The sequence below is a fragment of the Callithrix jacchus genome, chromosome 5 (genome assembly GCF_049354715.1).
Source record: "Callithrix jacchus isolate 240 chromosome 5, calJac240_pri, whole genome shotgun sequence".
Classification (NCBI taxonomy): Eukaryota; Metazoa; Chordata; class Mammalia; order Primates; family Cebidae; genus Callithrix; species Callithrix jacchus.
This window is the reverse complement of record NC_133506.1, coordinates 140,561,572-140,579,862: the sequence shown is the minus strand read 5'-3', so window position 1 is coordinate 140,579,862 and position 18,291 is coordinate 140,561,572. Positions and strand designations below refer to the sequence as shown.

The following is an 18,291-nucleotide window of genomic DNA, read 5'->3' as shown; positions in this document are numbered from 1 at the left end:
TTTTTTTTGTTTGTTTTTGTAAATCTGTTTTAGTTCTTTGTAGATTCTGGATATCACCCATTTGTCAGATGGGTAGATTGCAAAAATTTTTTCCCATTCTCTTGGTTGCTGATTCACTCTAATGACTGTTTCTTTTGCTGTGCAGAAGCTGTGGAGTTTGATTAGGTCCCATTTGTCTATTTTGGCTTTTGTTGCCATTGCTTTTGGTGTTTTGGTCAGGAAGTCCTTGCCTACGCCCATGTTCTGAATGGTTTTGCCTAGGTTTTCTTCTAGGGTTTTTATGGTGTTAGGTCTCATGTTTAAGTCTTTAATCCATCTGGAGTTAAAAAATATGGAATGCTTCACGAATTTGCGTGTCACCTTGTGCAGGGGCCATGCTAATCTTCTGGGTATAGTTCCAATTTTAGTATATGTGCTGCCGAAGCGAGCACTCTTATTTTTTTTTTTTTTTTTTGTGACCGAGTCTTGCTCTGTCACCCAGACTGGAGTGCAGTGGTACAATCTTGGCTCACTGCAACCCCTGCCTAATGGATTCCAGTGACTTTCCTGCCTCAGCCTCCTGATTAGCCAGGACTACAGGTGCTTGTATCCATGCCCAGCTCATGTATCTTTTTTTTTTTTTTTTTGTATTTTTGGTAGAGACAAGGTTTCACCATATTGATCCATCCACTTCAGTCTCCCAAAGTGTTGGGATTACAGGCGTGAGCCACAGCGCCTGACAAAGCTGATCTTCTGCATTTGAGAAGCCAGATAGTCAAGGCCAGGCTTTCCTGTCCCCGCTTTCACCCTCTCCTATGTAAGCCAGCAAGAGTGAAAACGGCAAGAACTAAAGACGAGTTTTCCTCCTAGGATCTCGCAGCGACTCGCTGCCCAAATACATTTGGACAATTCTGCAGAAGGCCCTCCACTAAGAAAATGAAGCATTCGGCCAGGTGCAGTGGCTCACACCTGCAATCCCAGCACTTTGGGAGGCCAAGGCGGGCGGATACCTGAGGTCAGAAGTTCGAGTCCAGCCCGGCCAACATGGCAAAACCCCGTCTCTACTAAAAATACAAAAATTGGCAGGGCATGGTGGTGCTGGCCTGTCATCTGAGCTACTCTGGAGGCTGAGGCAGGAAAATCGCTTGAACCCGGGAGGCGGACGTTGCAGTGAGCCTGGGCGACGGAGTGAGACCTTGTCTCGAAACAAAAACCCAGAAAAAAAAAAGAAAACCAAGCGTTCTATCCTGGAATGTTCTCCCATGGCGAGAAGGGACGAGAAGCTCTGAAAGGAGGTGCGCTCCCGGGAGAAGAAAATGGGGAGAGCGATTCCAAGTTTAGGAAATCCTGCACGGCGCTGGAGCGTGAAAGGGCAAGGAGCCAGGGGAGGCGGTGCGCAGGGCTGAGAACCTAGGGAAAGTACTGGCGTCCGGGCTCTGCGGGTCCCGGGGCGGGTTGTACCAGGGCTGTGGGGAGCGGGCCGGGGCGCCGGACATCACGCATGCGCGGGGCCGGGAGCCTAGCTGGGCGCGCGGCTGCAGTCCTCTGGGCTGACAGCCCGGGCCTCGCCCGGCGCCGGCTGCGGCCGCCCCCGCCCCAGCGCAGCGGCCGGACTCACGCTAGTCCCCTCCCCGCCGCCCGGAACCCGGCAGCCCGGCCAGACCCGCTGAGACCGCGACGCCGGCGTCAACAGCGGCTGCGACGGCCTTGGGAGCGCGTGAGGCTCCGGGGTCGCGGCGGCGATTGGCCGGCCCCGGCGCCCGCTCCCAGAATGCAGCGCATGGCGCGTCATTGAAGAGAGACCATGATGGCGGCGGCGCTGGGGCCCCCAGAAGTGATCGCTCAGCTGGAGAACGCGGCTAAAGTTCTCATGGTGAGGACGCCGCGCCCCTCAGACCCCGGGATTCGCGGGCCCCCGGCTGGCCCTGCCACGCCAGGCCTTGCTGCCCACTGGGCTGGCGATTGGCAACGGCCTCCAGGGAGTCTGGAAGTGGAGGAGGAGGTGGTGGCGTGGCGCAGGATTCTTCATCCTACTTTCCTCCTGCAGTCGTCCCCTCCTTCCAGAGGTTGTCCCCTTCCCCTGGCTGCTCAGCACCCCAGTCAGGCGTGGGAATATAGTGGTGTAGCAAAGAGAATTTCTTCACCTTACACCCTGCCCCGCAGACTGGGTCGCAGAGCAAGACGCGGGGAAGGAAGTTGGGGTTATCCCCGCAGGGCTTCAGTAGGGCAAATTTGTGGGGCTGTGTGCGCACCCCTGGGGAGTTGGTGTCGGGAGGGAATGGATGGCACAGCCGGGTTTTGTTAGCAGTCCTTGTTTCCTGTGCATTCGGATCCTCTAGCGCTTCCCTGACATGCAGCCACCTCTGGAGTAATTGCAGCCTGCAGCACGTGGAAGGGCCGGCAGGAGGGAGGGAGGGGAATCCTTGAGACCAAGGTCATTGGGGCAAAACTTGGTCCAGTGCTAAGCTCCTTAAGTCGCCCGCGATTTGGAGAACTGAGTCTATGCTACTCTTTGACTTCATGCTTACACTACAGTAAACAGTTTGATGAGGTTGTTTACTCAGGGAATTTGAGAAGGCCGAGTCAAAGGATAAAAGTATTACATGCAGGAAGGAGAAGTAAGGATCAACTACATTCATTACTCAGTAAACTGTGTTTGTATTTGCTGGCTCAGCTTTGTTTTTGTAAATTATGACTTCGGTGTCTGTCTATGTTTGTGGAAGAGAGGTTCATTTGATAGCTGGATTGATTCAGACTTTCTAAGAATTGTATGCATCCCGCTCTGTTACCTTTTTGGACTTTTTTCCTTATGGTTCAGTGTTAGGGTGTTTGAGCATCACATTTAAGAATATTTGAACTAATTCTAGCATAGTTTGTAGTTCTGATATTTTACGTCAGGTATTTTGTTTCCTCTGAAATCGAGGTCTTATAAAAGCAGGATTTATTTGCTTCACTGTAAAGTTGTACGTTTTGTCACAAAACAGACTAGTGAAGGTTTTCACACTTCTGCAAATTAAGTGCAGAAATAACTAGCTAGTATTCCCCTTAATACAAGATTCTTAAAATTCCCTGACCTAGAGCGTTTCCTAAAATTGCTGAAATTTTCCTAGGAGCTAGGGGCTCTGTTTTTATTAGATTCTGGAAGGAGGAGGCCACCCAAAACACGGCTTTAATTCTTACATTGATCAGGTAAAATCAGTGTCCTTCATCATCGGCTTAATACAAACTAGTATTTGTGCTTTCCAGTATTTTCCCCCTTCCCTGGCAAAGCTACTTCAATCACCTACAAGGGGTGGGTGAGAGAATATTAGTAGGTACTGTTTACTGAGTGCTAGATATTGGGCTTGATGCTTTACATACTTTACATATTTTATTAATCCTTGCAACAGCTTTACAAGGTTGAGAAATTGTTTAAGTGGCCTGGGTTACACAATTAGTAAGTAGCTGAATTAGGTCTTGAACTCAGTTCTGTCTGGCTCTAAAGCTGTGTGTCTTTTCACTCTACCCCATCTGTCATATGTTGTATAAATAATTTGTTTAAATGCTTTTTATTTTTCCAGAGGAGTATTGAAAAAAATGTTGTGTTATTAAAAACAAACAATTACAGCTGGGCGAGGTGGCTCACGCCTGTAATCCCAGCAGTTTGGGAGGCCGAGGTGGGCGAATCACTTGAGATCTGGAGTCTAAGACCAGCCTGGCCAACACAGTGAAGCCCCGTCTCTACTAAAAATACAAAAACCAGTTGGGTGTGGTGGCAGGAGCCTGTAATCTCAGCTTCTGTGGAGATGAAGACAGGAGAATCGCTTGAACCTGGGAGGTGGAGGTTGCAGTGAGCAGAGATCACGCCACTGCACTCCAGTCTGGGTAATAGAGTGAGACTCCATCTCAAAAAAAAAAGGAAATGATGTTTTGAAAATTTCCACTTTACTATTCAGAAATTTGTACCAAAGATGTGTAAAAGTAGCAGTTATATTATTTCTTAATATGAAAGCTGTATTCCAAATTATAATTATTAATCGTAGCTACCATTTATTGAGTACATACTATGTTCGAGGTGCTATGCCAAGCACTATATATTTTATTTCCAGTAACTCTCCTACTGGAGGTAATACCAAGGTAGGTATTATTGCTTTCATTTTCTTTTTTTCTATTTAGTACTGGAGGTAGTACTGAGGTAGGTATTATTGCTTTCATTTTCTTTTATTTTTTGAGACAGAGTCTCGCTTTGTCACCCAGGCTGGAGTGCAGTTTCATGATCTTGGCTCACCGAAACCTCCGCCTCCCGGTTGCAAGTGAGTCTCCTGCCTCAGCCTCCCAAGTAGCTGGGACTACAGGTGTGTGCCACCACACCCGGCTAATTTTATATTTTTAGTAGAGAGAGGGTTTCACCATGTTGGTCAGGTTGGTCTCGAACTCCTGACCTTGTGATCTGCCTGCCTCGGCCTTCCAAAAAGTGCTGGGATTACAGGCTTGAGACACCTTGCCCTGCTATTTTCATTTTCATTTTATAGGCTAAGGAACTCAAACATGGTTGCTAAGTAATCTTCACTAGTTTACATAGCAAGGGGTAGAGTAGAGACTCAAACTCTGGTTTGTCTGTTACCAGTCTGTGGTTTATTTATTTATTTGAGATAGTGTTCCGCTCTTGTTGCCCAGGCTGGAGTGCAGTGGTGCAGTCTTGGCTCACTGCAACCTCTGCCTCCCGGGTTCGAGTGATTCTCCTGCCTCAGCCTCCCAAGTAGCTGGGATTACAGGCATGCACCACCATGCCCGGCTAATTTTTTAGATTTAGTAGAGCTGGGGTTTTACCATGTTTTGTCAGACTGGTCTCAAACTCCTGATCTCAGGTGATCCATCCACGTTGATCTCCCAAAGTGTTGAGATTACAGGCATGAGCCACCACGCCTGGCCTGGTCTTTCTTAAGCTATGGGATAGTGGGATCAGAAAGGAGGTAAATTAATTAATCTTGGGCTAATTAAAGCTGTTAATGCTCCTTCAATTATTTAGCATTAAAATGCGTATTTTAAACAATGATTTTAGCATTTATCCATCTGTGGGTCTGAATAAATCTTATTTATGGAAAATTGCTGTATTTTAACTATTAATATGCTTTGAGATTCAAAATGCAATTAGTGATGTATTTTGTAATTATTTTTGCTTAATTTTTCTTTTTCTTTTTCTTTTCTTTTCTTTTTTTTTGAGACAGAGTTTCACTCTTGTTGCCCAGGCTGGAGTGCAATGGCACGATCTCGGCTAACTGCAAACTCTGCCTCCCTGGTTCAAGTGATTCTCCTGCCTCAGTTTCCCGAGTAGCTGGGATTACAAGCGTGCCACCACACCCGGATACTTTTTGTATTTTTAGTAGAGACAGGGTTTCTCCATGTTGGTCAGGCTGGCCTCAAACTTCCAACCTCAGGTTATCCACCTGCCTCAGCCTCCCAAAGTGCTGGGAATACAGGCATGAGCCACTGCGCCCAGCTTGCTTAATTTTTCATTAGGTAGCTCATATAGTTCTTTTATGGAAATCAACACAGAATATTAGTACACAGAACAATCTTTTTTTTAATTTTTAAATTTTTATTCTTTTTTCTTTTTGCCTCACCATGTTCTGAACACAGAACAATCTTAAGAGATGTTTTAGTACAGAGGTCTTAGGAAGTCTAGGATGAGTATCAGAAGGAAACTGTAACAAATTTTTGATGTAAACATACATTTTTATTAATAGGGTCTGCAGCTTTTATCAGCATCTCTGAGAGACTAGAGTCCCTGAAAAATAAACTGAGTTTAAGCATTCTCCCTTCCATTCTACAGATGGGGAAACTCAGGTTCAAAGAGGTAGAAGTGACTTGCCCAAGGTAGGTCACAGAGCAAATTAATGATGTAAGGGATCCAGGCCAAGATCACCAGACTCCCCTTTCAGAACATTTACTTTTACTTTTTTTTTTTTTTTTTTTTGAGATGGAGTTTCGCTGTTGTTACCCAGGCTGGAGTGCAGGCTGGAGTGCAATGGCATGATCTCGGCTCACTACAACCTCCGCCTTCTGGGTTCAAGCAATTCTCCTGCCTCAGCCTCCCGAGTAGCTGGGACTACAGGCGCGCGCCACCATGCCCAGCTAAATTTTGTATTTTTATAGAGACGGGGTTTCACCTTGTTGACCTGGATGATCTCGATCTCTTGACCTCGTGATGCTGGGATTATAGGCGTGAGCCACTGCGCCCGGCCTACTTTTTTTTTAATTGCTTATGCTCAACCATGTTGCTTCTCTGTCAACGTATACTATAAATGTTACATTTTATTACTTGATGGAAAATGTCTAAATATGTTATATCTATATTCAATCCATTTCGTTTATTGGATAAACTGCCAAGTAAAGTAGTACAATCATCCCTCGGTATCCATGAGACATTAGTTCCAGGAGCTGCCTCCACCCATGAACACTAACTGTGGATTGATACTTACGTTTTTGAGACAAGGTCTCTGTTGACCAAGCTGGAGTGTAGTGACATGATCATAGCTCACTGCAGCCTTGAATGGCTAATTTTTAAAAAATATTTTTTTGTAGAGAGAGGAAATCACTATGTTGCCCAGGCTGGTCTTAAACTCAAGTGATACTCTTGCCTTGGCCTCCTGAAGTGCTGAGATTATAGACATAAGCTACTGTGCCTGGCTGAGTTCCTTATATGAAATGGTATGGTAATTGTATATAACCTGTACACATCTTCCTGTATACTAAATGTAGGAGGGGTTTTGATTTTAGAGATAACATTATTAAAAGTTTAGTGTTCACATAGTATTGATGCCACATTCATTTGTGGTCCAAAGAGTGCTTTATTATCTTGAATATTCTTGGTTTTGTTGCCCTGGCTTCATTAGGTTGTTTTGGATTGTCCTTAGTGATAGTGATTGTGTGCAGCGATAATATAAGATACTGCAGAGCACATATATTAACTGATACATTATAGAAAAGTAATTTTCATATTTTGTTTTTTTTCTTTTGAGATACAGTCTTGCTCTGTCGCCCAGGCTGGGGTACAGTGGGGCGATCTCGGCTCAGCGCAACCTCCATCTCCCGGGTTCAAGCAATTCTCCTGCCTCAGCCTCCTGAGTAGCTGGGATTGCAGGTGCCTAACACCATACCCAGCTAATTTTTGTATTTTTAGTAGTGGTGGGGTTTCACCATGTTGGTCAGGCTGGTCTTGAACTCCTGACCTCAGGTTATTCGCCCATCTTGGCCTCCCAAAATGCTGGGATTACAGGCATGAGCCACTGTGCCCAGCCCATATGTTTGTTTTTAAACCAGGATGGATTTAGTAAGTGTAAATACAACTTTAATAAGTGAGATTCATGACTGGTTTTCATAGATTTTATTGTAGTGGAATTTGGTTAATATCTTCGAAAATACTTGCACATCTGTAGTCCTGTACAAAAATTCTTGTCTTACTTGATTCTCATCAGTTTTGAAGTAAATAGGATGAGATACTCCTAAACCTTATAAATGAGAAAACCTGGCCGGTTGTAGTGGCTCACATCTGTAATCCTAGCACTTTGGGAGGCCAAGCCAGGTGGATCACTGGAGGTCAGGAGTTGACCAGCTTGGCCAACATGGTGAAACCATGTCTCTACTAAAAATAGAAAAGTTAGCTGGGTGTGATGTCACTTGCCTGTAATGTAATTCCAGCTACTTGAGAGGCTGAGGCTAGAGAATCACTTGTACCCAGGAGGTAGAGGTTGCAGTGAGCTGAGATTGTGCCATCGCACCCCAGCCTGGGCTACAGAGCAAGTCTCTGTCTCAAAAAAATAAATAAAATAAATAAATACATGAGAAAGCCTGATATTCAGAGATGGTAAATGATTTGCCTGTTGTTGTATAGCTAGTTTGGATCTGGAATCCAATCTCTGGCCATTGATTTGTTTTAGAACATTTCTTCAGCATATAGAAACGCAGCATGTAAGACACTATGCTGTATATGCTGAGGAGACAGAAAAAGCACCTTCTATTTAAGGAGTATGTAGTTTAATGGAGAGAGGCAAAAATATTAGCAATTGTTGGTTGGTAATGTTGTAAAAGAAGTAGGTACAAACATCTATCTCAGACTGAGATGGGGACTGAGAAAGGGCTTCTTGGAATAGGTTACCCTTAAGCTGGATCATGATAAGCGATATCCGAAGTTAGAGAGATATTTTGGGGAAAATAGTTTGAGAAAATATAGTTTGGGCAAATACAGTGAGTTTGAGGAATATTTGAGATTTATATAGTAGAGATTTCCTGAGCCCTTCAATGTATAAAGTACACTGCTTTTATTTTTTTGTAACCACAGTTTACATGTCATAAAAATGAAAATTTTAATTGATTGAATCAACTTTTCTTATTTAAAAGATGTATTATAGTGAGTATACAGTTTTGGTTATTTCAACCCTGTCTTTTTATTTATTTATTTTTTGAGACGGAGCCTTGCTCTGTCACCCAGGCTGGAGTGCAATGGTGCAATCTCGGCTCACTGCATCCTCCGCCTCCTGGGTTCAAGTGATTCTCCTGCTTCAGCCTCCCAAGTAGCTGGGACTACAGGCACATGCCACCACGCCTAGCTAATTTTTGTATTTTTAGTAGAGACGAGGTTTCACTGTCTTGGCCAGGCTGGTCTTGATCTCCTGAACTTGTGATCCACCCGCCTCAGCGTCCAAAAGTGCTGAGATTACAGGCATGAGCCACTGTGCCCAGCCTTATCCCTGTCTTTTAGTACCTGCGGTGGCACTAGATAGTAGAAAACCGGCACTAACAAAATTCTTTTTCTCAAAAAAAAACTAGTTAATGGGAACTGTATATTTCAAATTAAATTATATGTGTATTTGCAGTTGGACTCTTGTCAAACTAATTGGAACATAGCCAGTGATCCAGAGAAGAAATGTGAAAAGACATTTGAAATCATTCATAGATACCTAAAAGGCAGTTAACAGCATTTTATGATTAAAAATATTGGATAAACTAGGAGTTGAAGGGAATTCTTAATATGAAAGCAAATAGTTATTTGAAACCATGTATTAAATGATGATATCCCTGGAAGTAAAACAGGGAGTCCTAATATAACTTATTTAACACCTTCTGGAGGGTCTAGCTGATACAATAATATAAAAAAAGGGAGTAAGTGCAGATATTGGAAAACAAAGCCAAAAAAGGATTATTTGCAGGGGATATGACATTCCTGAGAAAACATTTAAGCAAAATAACTAAAGAATTGTTGGAACCACTAATTGTTTGGAAAGATGACCATATATAAGATAAATAAACCAATTGCAAGATTTCCTTTATGCCAACAGTGAGCCGCTTAAAATTAGAAAAAAGATCCCATTCTATTAGAAGGAAAAACTGTAGAAATAAATTATGGGGCACTGATAAGAAACATGTGCCACTTTTATGAAGAACATGACACAGCGTATTTGCAGAATATAAAAGATTTGAATTAAATGAAGTCTATGGTTCTTGGTCTGAAAGGCCAACCCGTTTAAGGTGGCAATTCCTCCCTCATTTATCTGTAAATTGAATATAATGTCAATCAAAATCTCTCTTTTCTCCTCACCCTTTTTTGAGGTGGAAGAAAAATTAATTGATTAGAAAATAGGCCAGGCACGGTGGCTCATGCCTGTAATCCCAGCACTTTGGGAGGCCAAGGCTGGCAGATTACAAGATCAGGAGATCGAGACCGTCCTGGCCAACATGGTGAAACCCTGTCTCTACCAAAATAACAAAAATTAGCCAGGTGTGTTGGCATGTGCCTAAAGTCCCAGCTACTCAGGAGGCTGAAGCAGGGGAATAGCTTGAACCTGGGATTTGGAGGTTGTGGTGGAAAAAAAGGAAAAAAAAAAAAAAAAATATATATATATATATATATATATGTATATGTATATATATCTGGAAGTCTATGGGAGTTTGGGGACTTGATGTACCAACTTTTATTTTCTGGGCACAATCTCGGCTTACTGCAACGTCCGCCTCCCAGATTCAAGTGATTCTCCTGCCTCAGTCTCCTGAGTAGCTGGGATTATAGGCACGCGCTAACGCACGCAGGTAATTTCTGTATTTCTAGTAGAGACGGGGTTTCACCATGTGTTGGCCAGGCTGGTTTCAAACTCCTGATCCCAGGTGATCTGCCAACCTCGACATTCCAAAGTGCTGGGATTACAGGTGTGAGCCACTGTGCCCAGCCTATACTAAACTTCTAAGAATGGCTACATAGGCAATGAGATTGCAAATGGAAGGAGTGCTTAATAGAGTTTGAATTTTTTACAGTATAAAAATATTGGACCATAAATTAATACTCCATTTTAATAAATTTGAATGTTGCATGTGTTTTTATTTTATTTTATTTGGGATGGAGTCTCACTCTGTTGCCCAGGCTGGAGTGCAGTGGTTTGATTTCGGCTCACTGCAACCCCTGCCTCCTGGGTTCGAGCCATTATGTTGTCTCAGCCTCTAGAGTAGCTGGGACCACAGGTAAACACCACCACTCCTGGCTAATTTTTGTATTTTTAGTAGAGGCAGTATTTTACCATGTTGACCAGGCTGGTCTCTAACTCCTGACCAGGTGTGAGATGTCACACCTATCCTGAATGTTGTGTGTGTTTTTAAAAAAATCTACTTTTTTTTTTTGGAGATGAAGTTTCGCTCTTGTTGCCCAGGCTGGAGTGCAATGGCGCAGTCTTGGCTCACTGTAACCTCTGCCTCCTGGGTTCAAGTGATTCTCCTGCCTTAGCCTCCTCATTAGCTGGGATTACAGGCACCCACCATCACGCCTGGCTAATTTTTTGTATTTTAGTAGAGACGATGTTTTACCATGTTGGCCAGGCTGGTCTCGAACTCCTTACCGTCAGGTGATCTATCCGGCTTGGCCTCACAGAGTGCTGAGATTATAGACGTGAGCCCTCATGCCTGGCCAAAAAAAAAAAAAAAATCTGCTTTTAAAATCTACTTTCTTAAATGCCCTATAATTATTTTTATGTTGAAGAAAGTTCAAAGCTGTATCGTGGTTCAGACTGAGTTAAGACAAGAGTTGTGGTTTTGCATTTATAGACTTACAAATGCAAATGCAGGGCATTCCATTTCCACAGACTTGTTTAATCACTGCTAACTAAGTATAATATAACCTTGTTAACAAATAAAAGGAAAAATGTCTTTTGAGTGAGAAAGAGCTAATAGAAAACTAATAAACTTTATTCTGGAAAAGAGATAGAGATTCACTCTGTTTGTAATTGGGGAAAAATTAGATCCATTGTAAAGTGACAATATTTTAGAGTAGGGTTTTTTTAGAGTTTAGAACATGCATAACCAATCTTAGGGTGATTTTGAAAACTGCATATTCCTTTGCCTTACCTATGAAGGTTCTGACTTAGGAAGCCATGTTTCCTTCCGTATCCTCATCTTTTTTGTCCTTCTTAGTAGGTCTGAAGGGTGAGCTAGTGAGTGGATAGCCCCTGCCTTATATCCCAACCTTATATGGGACTGTTTCTGTCCCATCTCTTTGTTGTCTAGTCAGGGCTACCTACATAATTTGCAGGGCCCAGTGAAAATGAAAATGTGAGGCCTCTTGTTCACAAAAAGCAGGGGAAAAGTGCCAGTAAGTGTTATAAAATATAAAGCATTCACCTTGTGAGGCTTTGGTTAAGTAAATTGCCTTTCCAGCTTCTTCTTTTTTTTTTTGAGATGGAGTCTATCACCCAGGCTGGAGTGCAGTGACGCAGTCTCAGCTCACTACAACCTCTACCTCCCGGGTTCAAGCAATTCTCTATCTCAGCCTCCCGAGTAGCTGGGATTATAGGCTTCTGCCACCACAGATGGCTAAATTTTGTATTTTCAGTAGAGATGGGTTTCACCATCTTGGCTAGGCTGGTCTTGAACTACTGACTATGAACTACTCACCCCGGCCTCCTAGAATGCTGGGATTACAGGTGTGAGCCACCTTGCTCAGCCTCCAGCTTCTTTCCACTCTTTTCCAGTTGCTTTTTCTCTGCATCAGTCACACTAGCTTTCTTTCAGTCCTTCCCACTTGTGTCCTGTGTCCTGTCACAGGGCCTCTCATGTACTAGTCCTTCTGCCTGGAATGCTTTTCTTCATTGTCACCTCACGCTTCAGGTCTCTCAGTAGTCAGTTTCTCGGGAAGCCTTCCTTAGCCTGCCTGAAAGGTGAGATTCACCATTCCTATATACTCAGATAATGATGTAGTTCTTTTATTTATATATTTTTTATTTTTCATTTTTCGGAGTTGGGGTCATCATTCTCTGTAACCCAGCTGGAATACAGTAGTACAGTCTTGACTCACTGCAGCTTCAGGCTCCTGGGCTGAAGCTGTCCTTCCCCTCAGCCTCCCAAGTAGGTGGGACCACAGGTGCTCACCACCACACCTGGCTATGTTACAGTGTTTTTGTAGAGATGACATCTTGCTATGTTGCCCAGGCTGGTCTCAAATTCTTGGTAGTTCTTTTATTACACCTTATTTGTGTGATTGGTTAATGAATGTTGGTCTCTCTTGCTGGACTTTAATGTATATTTGTTCAGGGACCCTGTTTGCTCTTCCTTGGTGATATGTATCTAGTACAGGGCTTGGCACCTTGTTGCTCAGTAATATTCGTTGAATGAAAAAAAAGAATAAATGAGGAAGGGAGTAGTGTGAAATGAGACTAGGGAAATAGAGGCTGGGTTATCTTAAAGTCTTATTTGCTGTGATAAGTAACTTGAATTCACACAGTATAAAACTTGTCAGATTTGTGGTTTTGATATTTGGCAGCAGTGTGAAAAATCTTGTCTGTAGCTCCACCTACTTTAGAGGCTGAGGCAGGAGAATTGCTTGAGTCCAGGAGTTCAAGTCCAGCCTGGGCAACATAGCAAGACCCCATCTTTTTTTGTTTTTGGAGATGGACTCTTGCACTGTCACCTAGGCTGGAGTGCAGTGGTGCGATCTCAGCTCACTGCAACCTCCCCTTGCCTGGTTCAAGCAATTCTCCTGCCTCATCCTCCCAAGTAGCTGGGACTACAGGTATATGCTGCCATGCCCAGCTCATTTTTTTGTATTTTAGTAGAGATTGGGTTTCACCATGTTGCCCAGGCTGGTTTTAAACTCCTGAGCTCAGGCAGTTGGCCTGCTTTGGCCTCCCAAAGTGATAGGATTACAGGTGTGAGCCACCGTGCCTGTCCCAAGACCCTGTCTTAAAAAAAAAAATAGAGAAATAATAACTCCTCAGGGGGGTTAGTGCAAAGATAAAATAATTTAACATATATTGAAAGAAAAGTGTTTAGTATAGTTCCTAGGGTATAGTAAGTGCTTTGTAAATGTTAGGTGCTATTTTGTACTTTAATGTATCAAATAACATGGCATCAAATCAAGATAACTGTATAGTAAGCACTTGATAAATATATGAGTTAATTAGATTTCTTCTAGAGTAGTGCTAGCAGTTAGAACTTTCTGTGCTGATGGAAGTGTTCTTAACCTGTTCTCTCCAATATGGTAGCCACTAACCACCTGTGTCTTGAGCACTTGTAATGGCTAGTGTAAGGGAGCCACTGTGGTAGTGGCTACTGTCTATGACACCACAAGTCTAGAGTGTGGCTGATATTTTTGTTTTTTGTTTTTTTTTTTTGAGATGGAGTTTTGCTCTTGTTGCCCAGGCTGGAGTGCAGTGGTGCGATCTCAGCTCACCACAACCTCTGCCTCCCAGGTTCAAGCAGTTCTGCCTCTGCCTCCTGACTAGGTGGGATTACAGGCATGTGCCACCATGCCTGGCTAATTTTGTATTTTTAGTAGAGACGGGGGTTTTTCTATGTTGGTCAGGCTGGCCTTGAATTCCCAACCTCAGGTGATCCGCCCTCCTTGGCTTCCCAAGTGCTGGGATTACAGGCATGAGCCACGACTCCTGCCTTCTGTTTTTCTGTTTTTTTGTTTTTTTTGAGACAGGGTCTCACTCTGTTGCCCAGGCTGGAGTGCAGTGTCACAATCTTGGCTCATGGCAACCTCTGCCCCCTGGGCTCAAGCAACCCTTCAGCCTCAGCCCCCTGAGTACCTGTGATCCCAGGTACTTGGGAGGCTGAGGCAGGAGAATCGCTTGAACCTGGGAGGCAGAGGTTGCAGTGAGCCGAGATAGCGCCATTGCACTCCAGCCTGGGCAGCGAGAGCGAAACTCCATCTCAAAAAAAAAAAAGTGTCTTTTTGCCTTCATCTTCTGATTTATCTTAAAATTGTGAATGTGAAATGTCTTTTGTCAGTTTTCTTCTCTTTGTCATTATGGTTGGGAAATGAAAATTTTCTAATTCTCAACAGTATTCAATGAAACCTTTCAAAAAAGACTACCAGGCCAGGCGCAATGGCTCATGATTTTAATTGCAGTACTTTGAGAGGCTGAGGCAAGCAGATCACTTGAGCCCAGGAGTTTGAGACTATCGTGGGCAACATGGTGAAAACAGTATCTCTACAAAAAATTTTTAAAAATTATCCTTACATGCAGGTGCGCACCTGTAGTCTCAGCTACCCAGGAAGCTGAGGTGGCAGCATCCATTGAGCCTGGGATGTCAAAGTTGCAGTGAGCTACGATCACAACACTGCACTCCAGCCTGGACGATACAGCAAGACCCTGTCTCAAAACCCCAAACTAAAACCCCCACCAGGTTTCTTTTATACTTTCTCAAAAGATCATGCTATAGTCTTAGGGCAATGTAGTAAAAAAAATTGAGGGTAATGTAATAGCGTTGACTGACTTAGTTATTGCTTCTCGCTTCTCCTTTCTAGATCACTTCATCATTCTTCCATTTTCTTATTATTTTAGTTCTTTCTTTTTTTTTTTTTTTTTTTTCTATATTTTTTCAAGATGGAGTTTAGCTCTTGTTGCCCAGGCTGGAGTGCAATGGCACAATCTCGGGTCACTGCAACCTCCACCTCCCGGGTTCAAGTGATTCTCCTGCCTCAGCCTCCTGAGTAGCTGGGATTACAGGTACGTGACACCAGGCCCAGCTGATTTTTGTATTTTCAGTCGAGAAGGAGGTTTTTCCATGTTGGCCAGGCTGGTCTCAAACTCCTGACCTCAAATGATTCACCCACCTAGGCCTCCCAAAGTGCTGGGATTGCAGGTGTGAGCCACCGAACCCAGCATCTTTTTTTTTTTTTCCCCCTTTTCTCTCTTTTTTGAGACGGAGTCTTGCTTTGTCACCCAGGCTGTAGTGAAGTGGTACCATCTCGGCTCACTACAGCCTCCACCTCTGGGATTCCAGCAATTCTCTTGCCTCCGCCTCCTGGATAACTAGAACTACAGGCGTGTACGTATACCAGCACACCTGGCTATTTTTGTATTTTTAGTAGAGATGAGGTTTTACTATGTTGGGCAGGCTGGCCTTGAACTCCTGACCTCAAGTGATCTGCCCACCTTGGCCTCCCAAAGTGTTGGGATTACAGGTGTGAGTCACTGCACCCAGGCTAGTCTTTTCTTAGTGTAGGGAAAATTGGGACTAATTGGTGAGTTCTGATGAAACAATTCCAAAATGATGAAATAGCAAAGTATTTCAAGATTTAGAAAAAATAAGATCGCTAAGACCCTGTTGTATATATTAAATTTATAAATGGGTTCAATGGTCCCATAAAGTAGTTTCTCAAGCTGAATGAGGTTTATTTTTAAAAAGTAGGTCAGGTGTGGTGACTCAGGCCTGTAATCCCAGCACTTGGGGAGGCCAAGGCAGGCAGATCACATGAGGCCAGGAGTTCAAAGCCAGCCTGACCAACATGGTAAAACACTGTCTCTACTGAAAATACAAAAAATTAGCTGGGTGTGGTGGTGGGCACCTGTACTTGCGAGGTGAAGACGGCATTGCTTGAACCCAGGAGGCGCAGGTTGCAGTGAGCCGAGATCACACCACTGCACTCCAGCCTGGGAGAAAGAGCAAGACTATCCCCCCCAAAAAAAAAAAAAAAAAAAAAAGTAAATTTTCTCTTTATTTTTTGGAATACTTCTGAGAAAAAAGAAAAGCCATGAAATATCAAGTATTACAGAGAGAACTACCAAAAAGAAAAAAAGAAAGAAAGAAAACGCTAACAACTCTAAAAATTAAAAAGATTTGAGTCCAGTAGATCATGTTATACTGACAGTTAAGGGAGCGCCTGTATTGTACTGACATTAGTATAATGTTTGGTATAAGCTTTTTGTAAATTGTTTTCTCGTCAGGTTAGAGACACTTCCGCCTGTTCCTACTTTGCCAAAAGTTTAGTTAAGGATCTTAATTTATTTAACTTGTTTCTGCATTTTAAAAATAATAACATGGTATCTTTCCTTTAATATGTTAATGTAGTGAGATATTATTTTTATTTTATATTTTTGTGTGTGACAGGATCTTACTCTGTCACCCAGGCTGGAGTACAGTGGCGTAATCTTGGCTCACTGCAACCTCTGCCTCCTGTGTTCAAGTGATTCTCCCACCTTAGCCTCCCACCATGCCTGGCTAACCTTTTTTTATTTTTGGTGGAGCTGAGGTATTGCCATGTTGCCCAGGCTGATCTCGAATGCCTGAGCTCAGGTGATTCACCAGCCTTGGCCTCTCAAAGTGTTGGGATTTTAGGCATGAGCAGCTATGCCTGGCCTTATTTATTTTATTTTCTTTTTTTTTTTCTAGTTAATATTCTTTTTTTTTTTTAATTTTTTTTATTTTTATTTTTTTATTACATGTTAGGTTTTGGGGTTCATGTGCAGAGCATGCAATACAGTTGCATAGGTACACACATGGCAGTGTGTTTTGTTTGCTTTCTCCCCTTCACCCACATTTGGCATTTCTCCCCAGGCTATCCCTCCCACCTCCCCCTACCTATTTTCTAATGTTAACCTAGTTTTGCATTTCTGGGATACCTAACTTGGTCACAGTGTATATTATCTTTAATTTGGTTTATGAAATATCTTTATTATTAATATTTTTAATTGACTCCTAATTGTATATGTTTGCAGGGTACAATGTAACACACACACACACACACACAACATGGAATAATTAAGTCAAGTTAACATATCCATCACCTCCTTCTGTGAAATATCTTAAGATTTCTTCTTCTGTGTTCCTGAATAGGATTGACCTATAAATTTTTCCTCAACTGTCCTCATCTGGTTTTGGTATTAGCATTATATAATGATATGCTAGGCTCCTAAAATGTTGTGAAGAGTGTTCATTCTTTTGTAGTCTCTTGAAGAAATCCGTATAGGATTGGAGTTGCTGTATTTATCACTATAAATTTGGTTGTTATCCTTTCAATGTCTTTTTATTTTCTGAGGCATCTATAGTTGCTTTTTCATTTAATTCTTGCTTGTTTAGATATTTGTATATTTCCTCTCCAATTTTATTAGTTATTCCAAGTAAACAACTTTTGGCTTTTTTTCAACAATTTCTTCTTGGTCTGTATTATTTCCTTCATTCTCTTTTCTTTGGGTAGTTTCTGCTTTCTGAGTTCTTAGTTTGGCTGCTTAGTTCCTTTGTTTTGCATTCATTTTTATGTAAGCATTTAAGGCTAATTTTTCTCTAGTACTATATTTGTAAACTATAGGGATGTTTTTTTTCTGAGACAGAGTCTTGCTTTGTTGCCCAGGCTGGAGTGCAGTGACTCAGTTTCTGCAGTGGTTCACTGCACCCTCCTTATCTTGAGTTCAAGTGATTCTCCAGCCTCAGCCTCTCGTAGCTGGGACTACAGGCATGAGCCACCACTCCAGCTTATTTTTTGTATTTTTAGTAGAGACAAGGTTTTACCATGTTGGCCAGGCTGGTCTTGAACTCCCAAACTCAGGTGATCCACCCACCTCAGCCTCCCAAAGTGCTGGGATTACAGGTGTGAGCCACTGCACCTAGCCTATACTTTGTTTTTGTTTTTGTTTTTTTGAGTCAAAGTCTTGCTCTGTTGCCCAGGCTAGAGTGCAGTAGCTCCAGCTGCGATCATTCTCGGCTCACTGCCACCACCCCCCCCACCTCCCAGGTTCAAGTGATTCTCCTGCCTCAACCTCCTGAGTAGCTTGGATTGCCAGTACTCACCACCATGCCTGGCTAATTTTTGTATTTTTAGTAGATACGGGGTTTCACCATGTTGGTCAGGATGGTCTCCCACTCCTGACCTCCAACTCCTGCCTCAGCCTCCCAAAGTGTTGGGATTATGGGTGTGAGCCACTGTGCCCAGCCTGGCCTGTGCATTTTCTGATTTCCATTGTGATATCTTTTTTTTCATCCCGAATTTTTCTAGTTTTTGTTATTGTTATGTTAAATCAACTTTTTTACTTAATCACTTTTGGTCAGAGAATATGTCATGTACATACC

General features: G+C 42.9%; 1 protein-coding gene and 1 non-coding gene across 6 annotated transcripts in view; one reads left to right on the top strand and one right to left on the bottom strand.

The window, feature by feature from the left end:
* Positions 1–325: 325 nt before the first annotated feature.
* LOC118154221 (U6 spliceosomal RNA) lies at positions 326–431 on the bottom strand. The gene has a single exon (XR_004744113.1). It is a non-coding gene; the product is annotated as a U6 spliceosomal RNA (small nuclear RNA).
* Positions 432–1,775: 1,344 nt separating this feature from the next.
* Positions 1,776–18,291, top strand: part of XPO4 (exportin 4) — a 119,213-nt gene continuing 102,697 nt past the window's right edge. For 4 of the 5 annotated variants that reach the window (XR_013536143.1, XM_054256684.2, XM_078375120.1 and 1 more), the window contains exon 1: positions 1,776–1,852. Coding sequence is in view for 1 of the 5 variants with exons in the window: in XM_054256684.2 (XP_054112659.1) it covers positions 1,784–1,852 (69 nt within the window). In the remaining 4 variants the exon portion in view is untranslated. Of the gene's footprint in view, positions 1,853–14,608; positions 14,629–18,291 lie in introns of those variants that run through there. The other variant, XM_078375119.1, reaches the window with a different exon arrangement.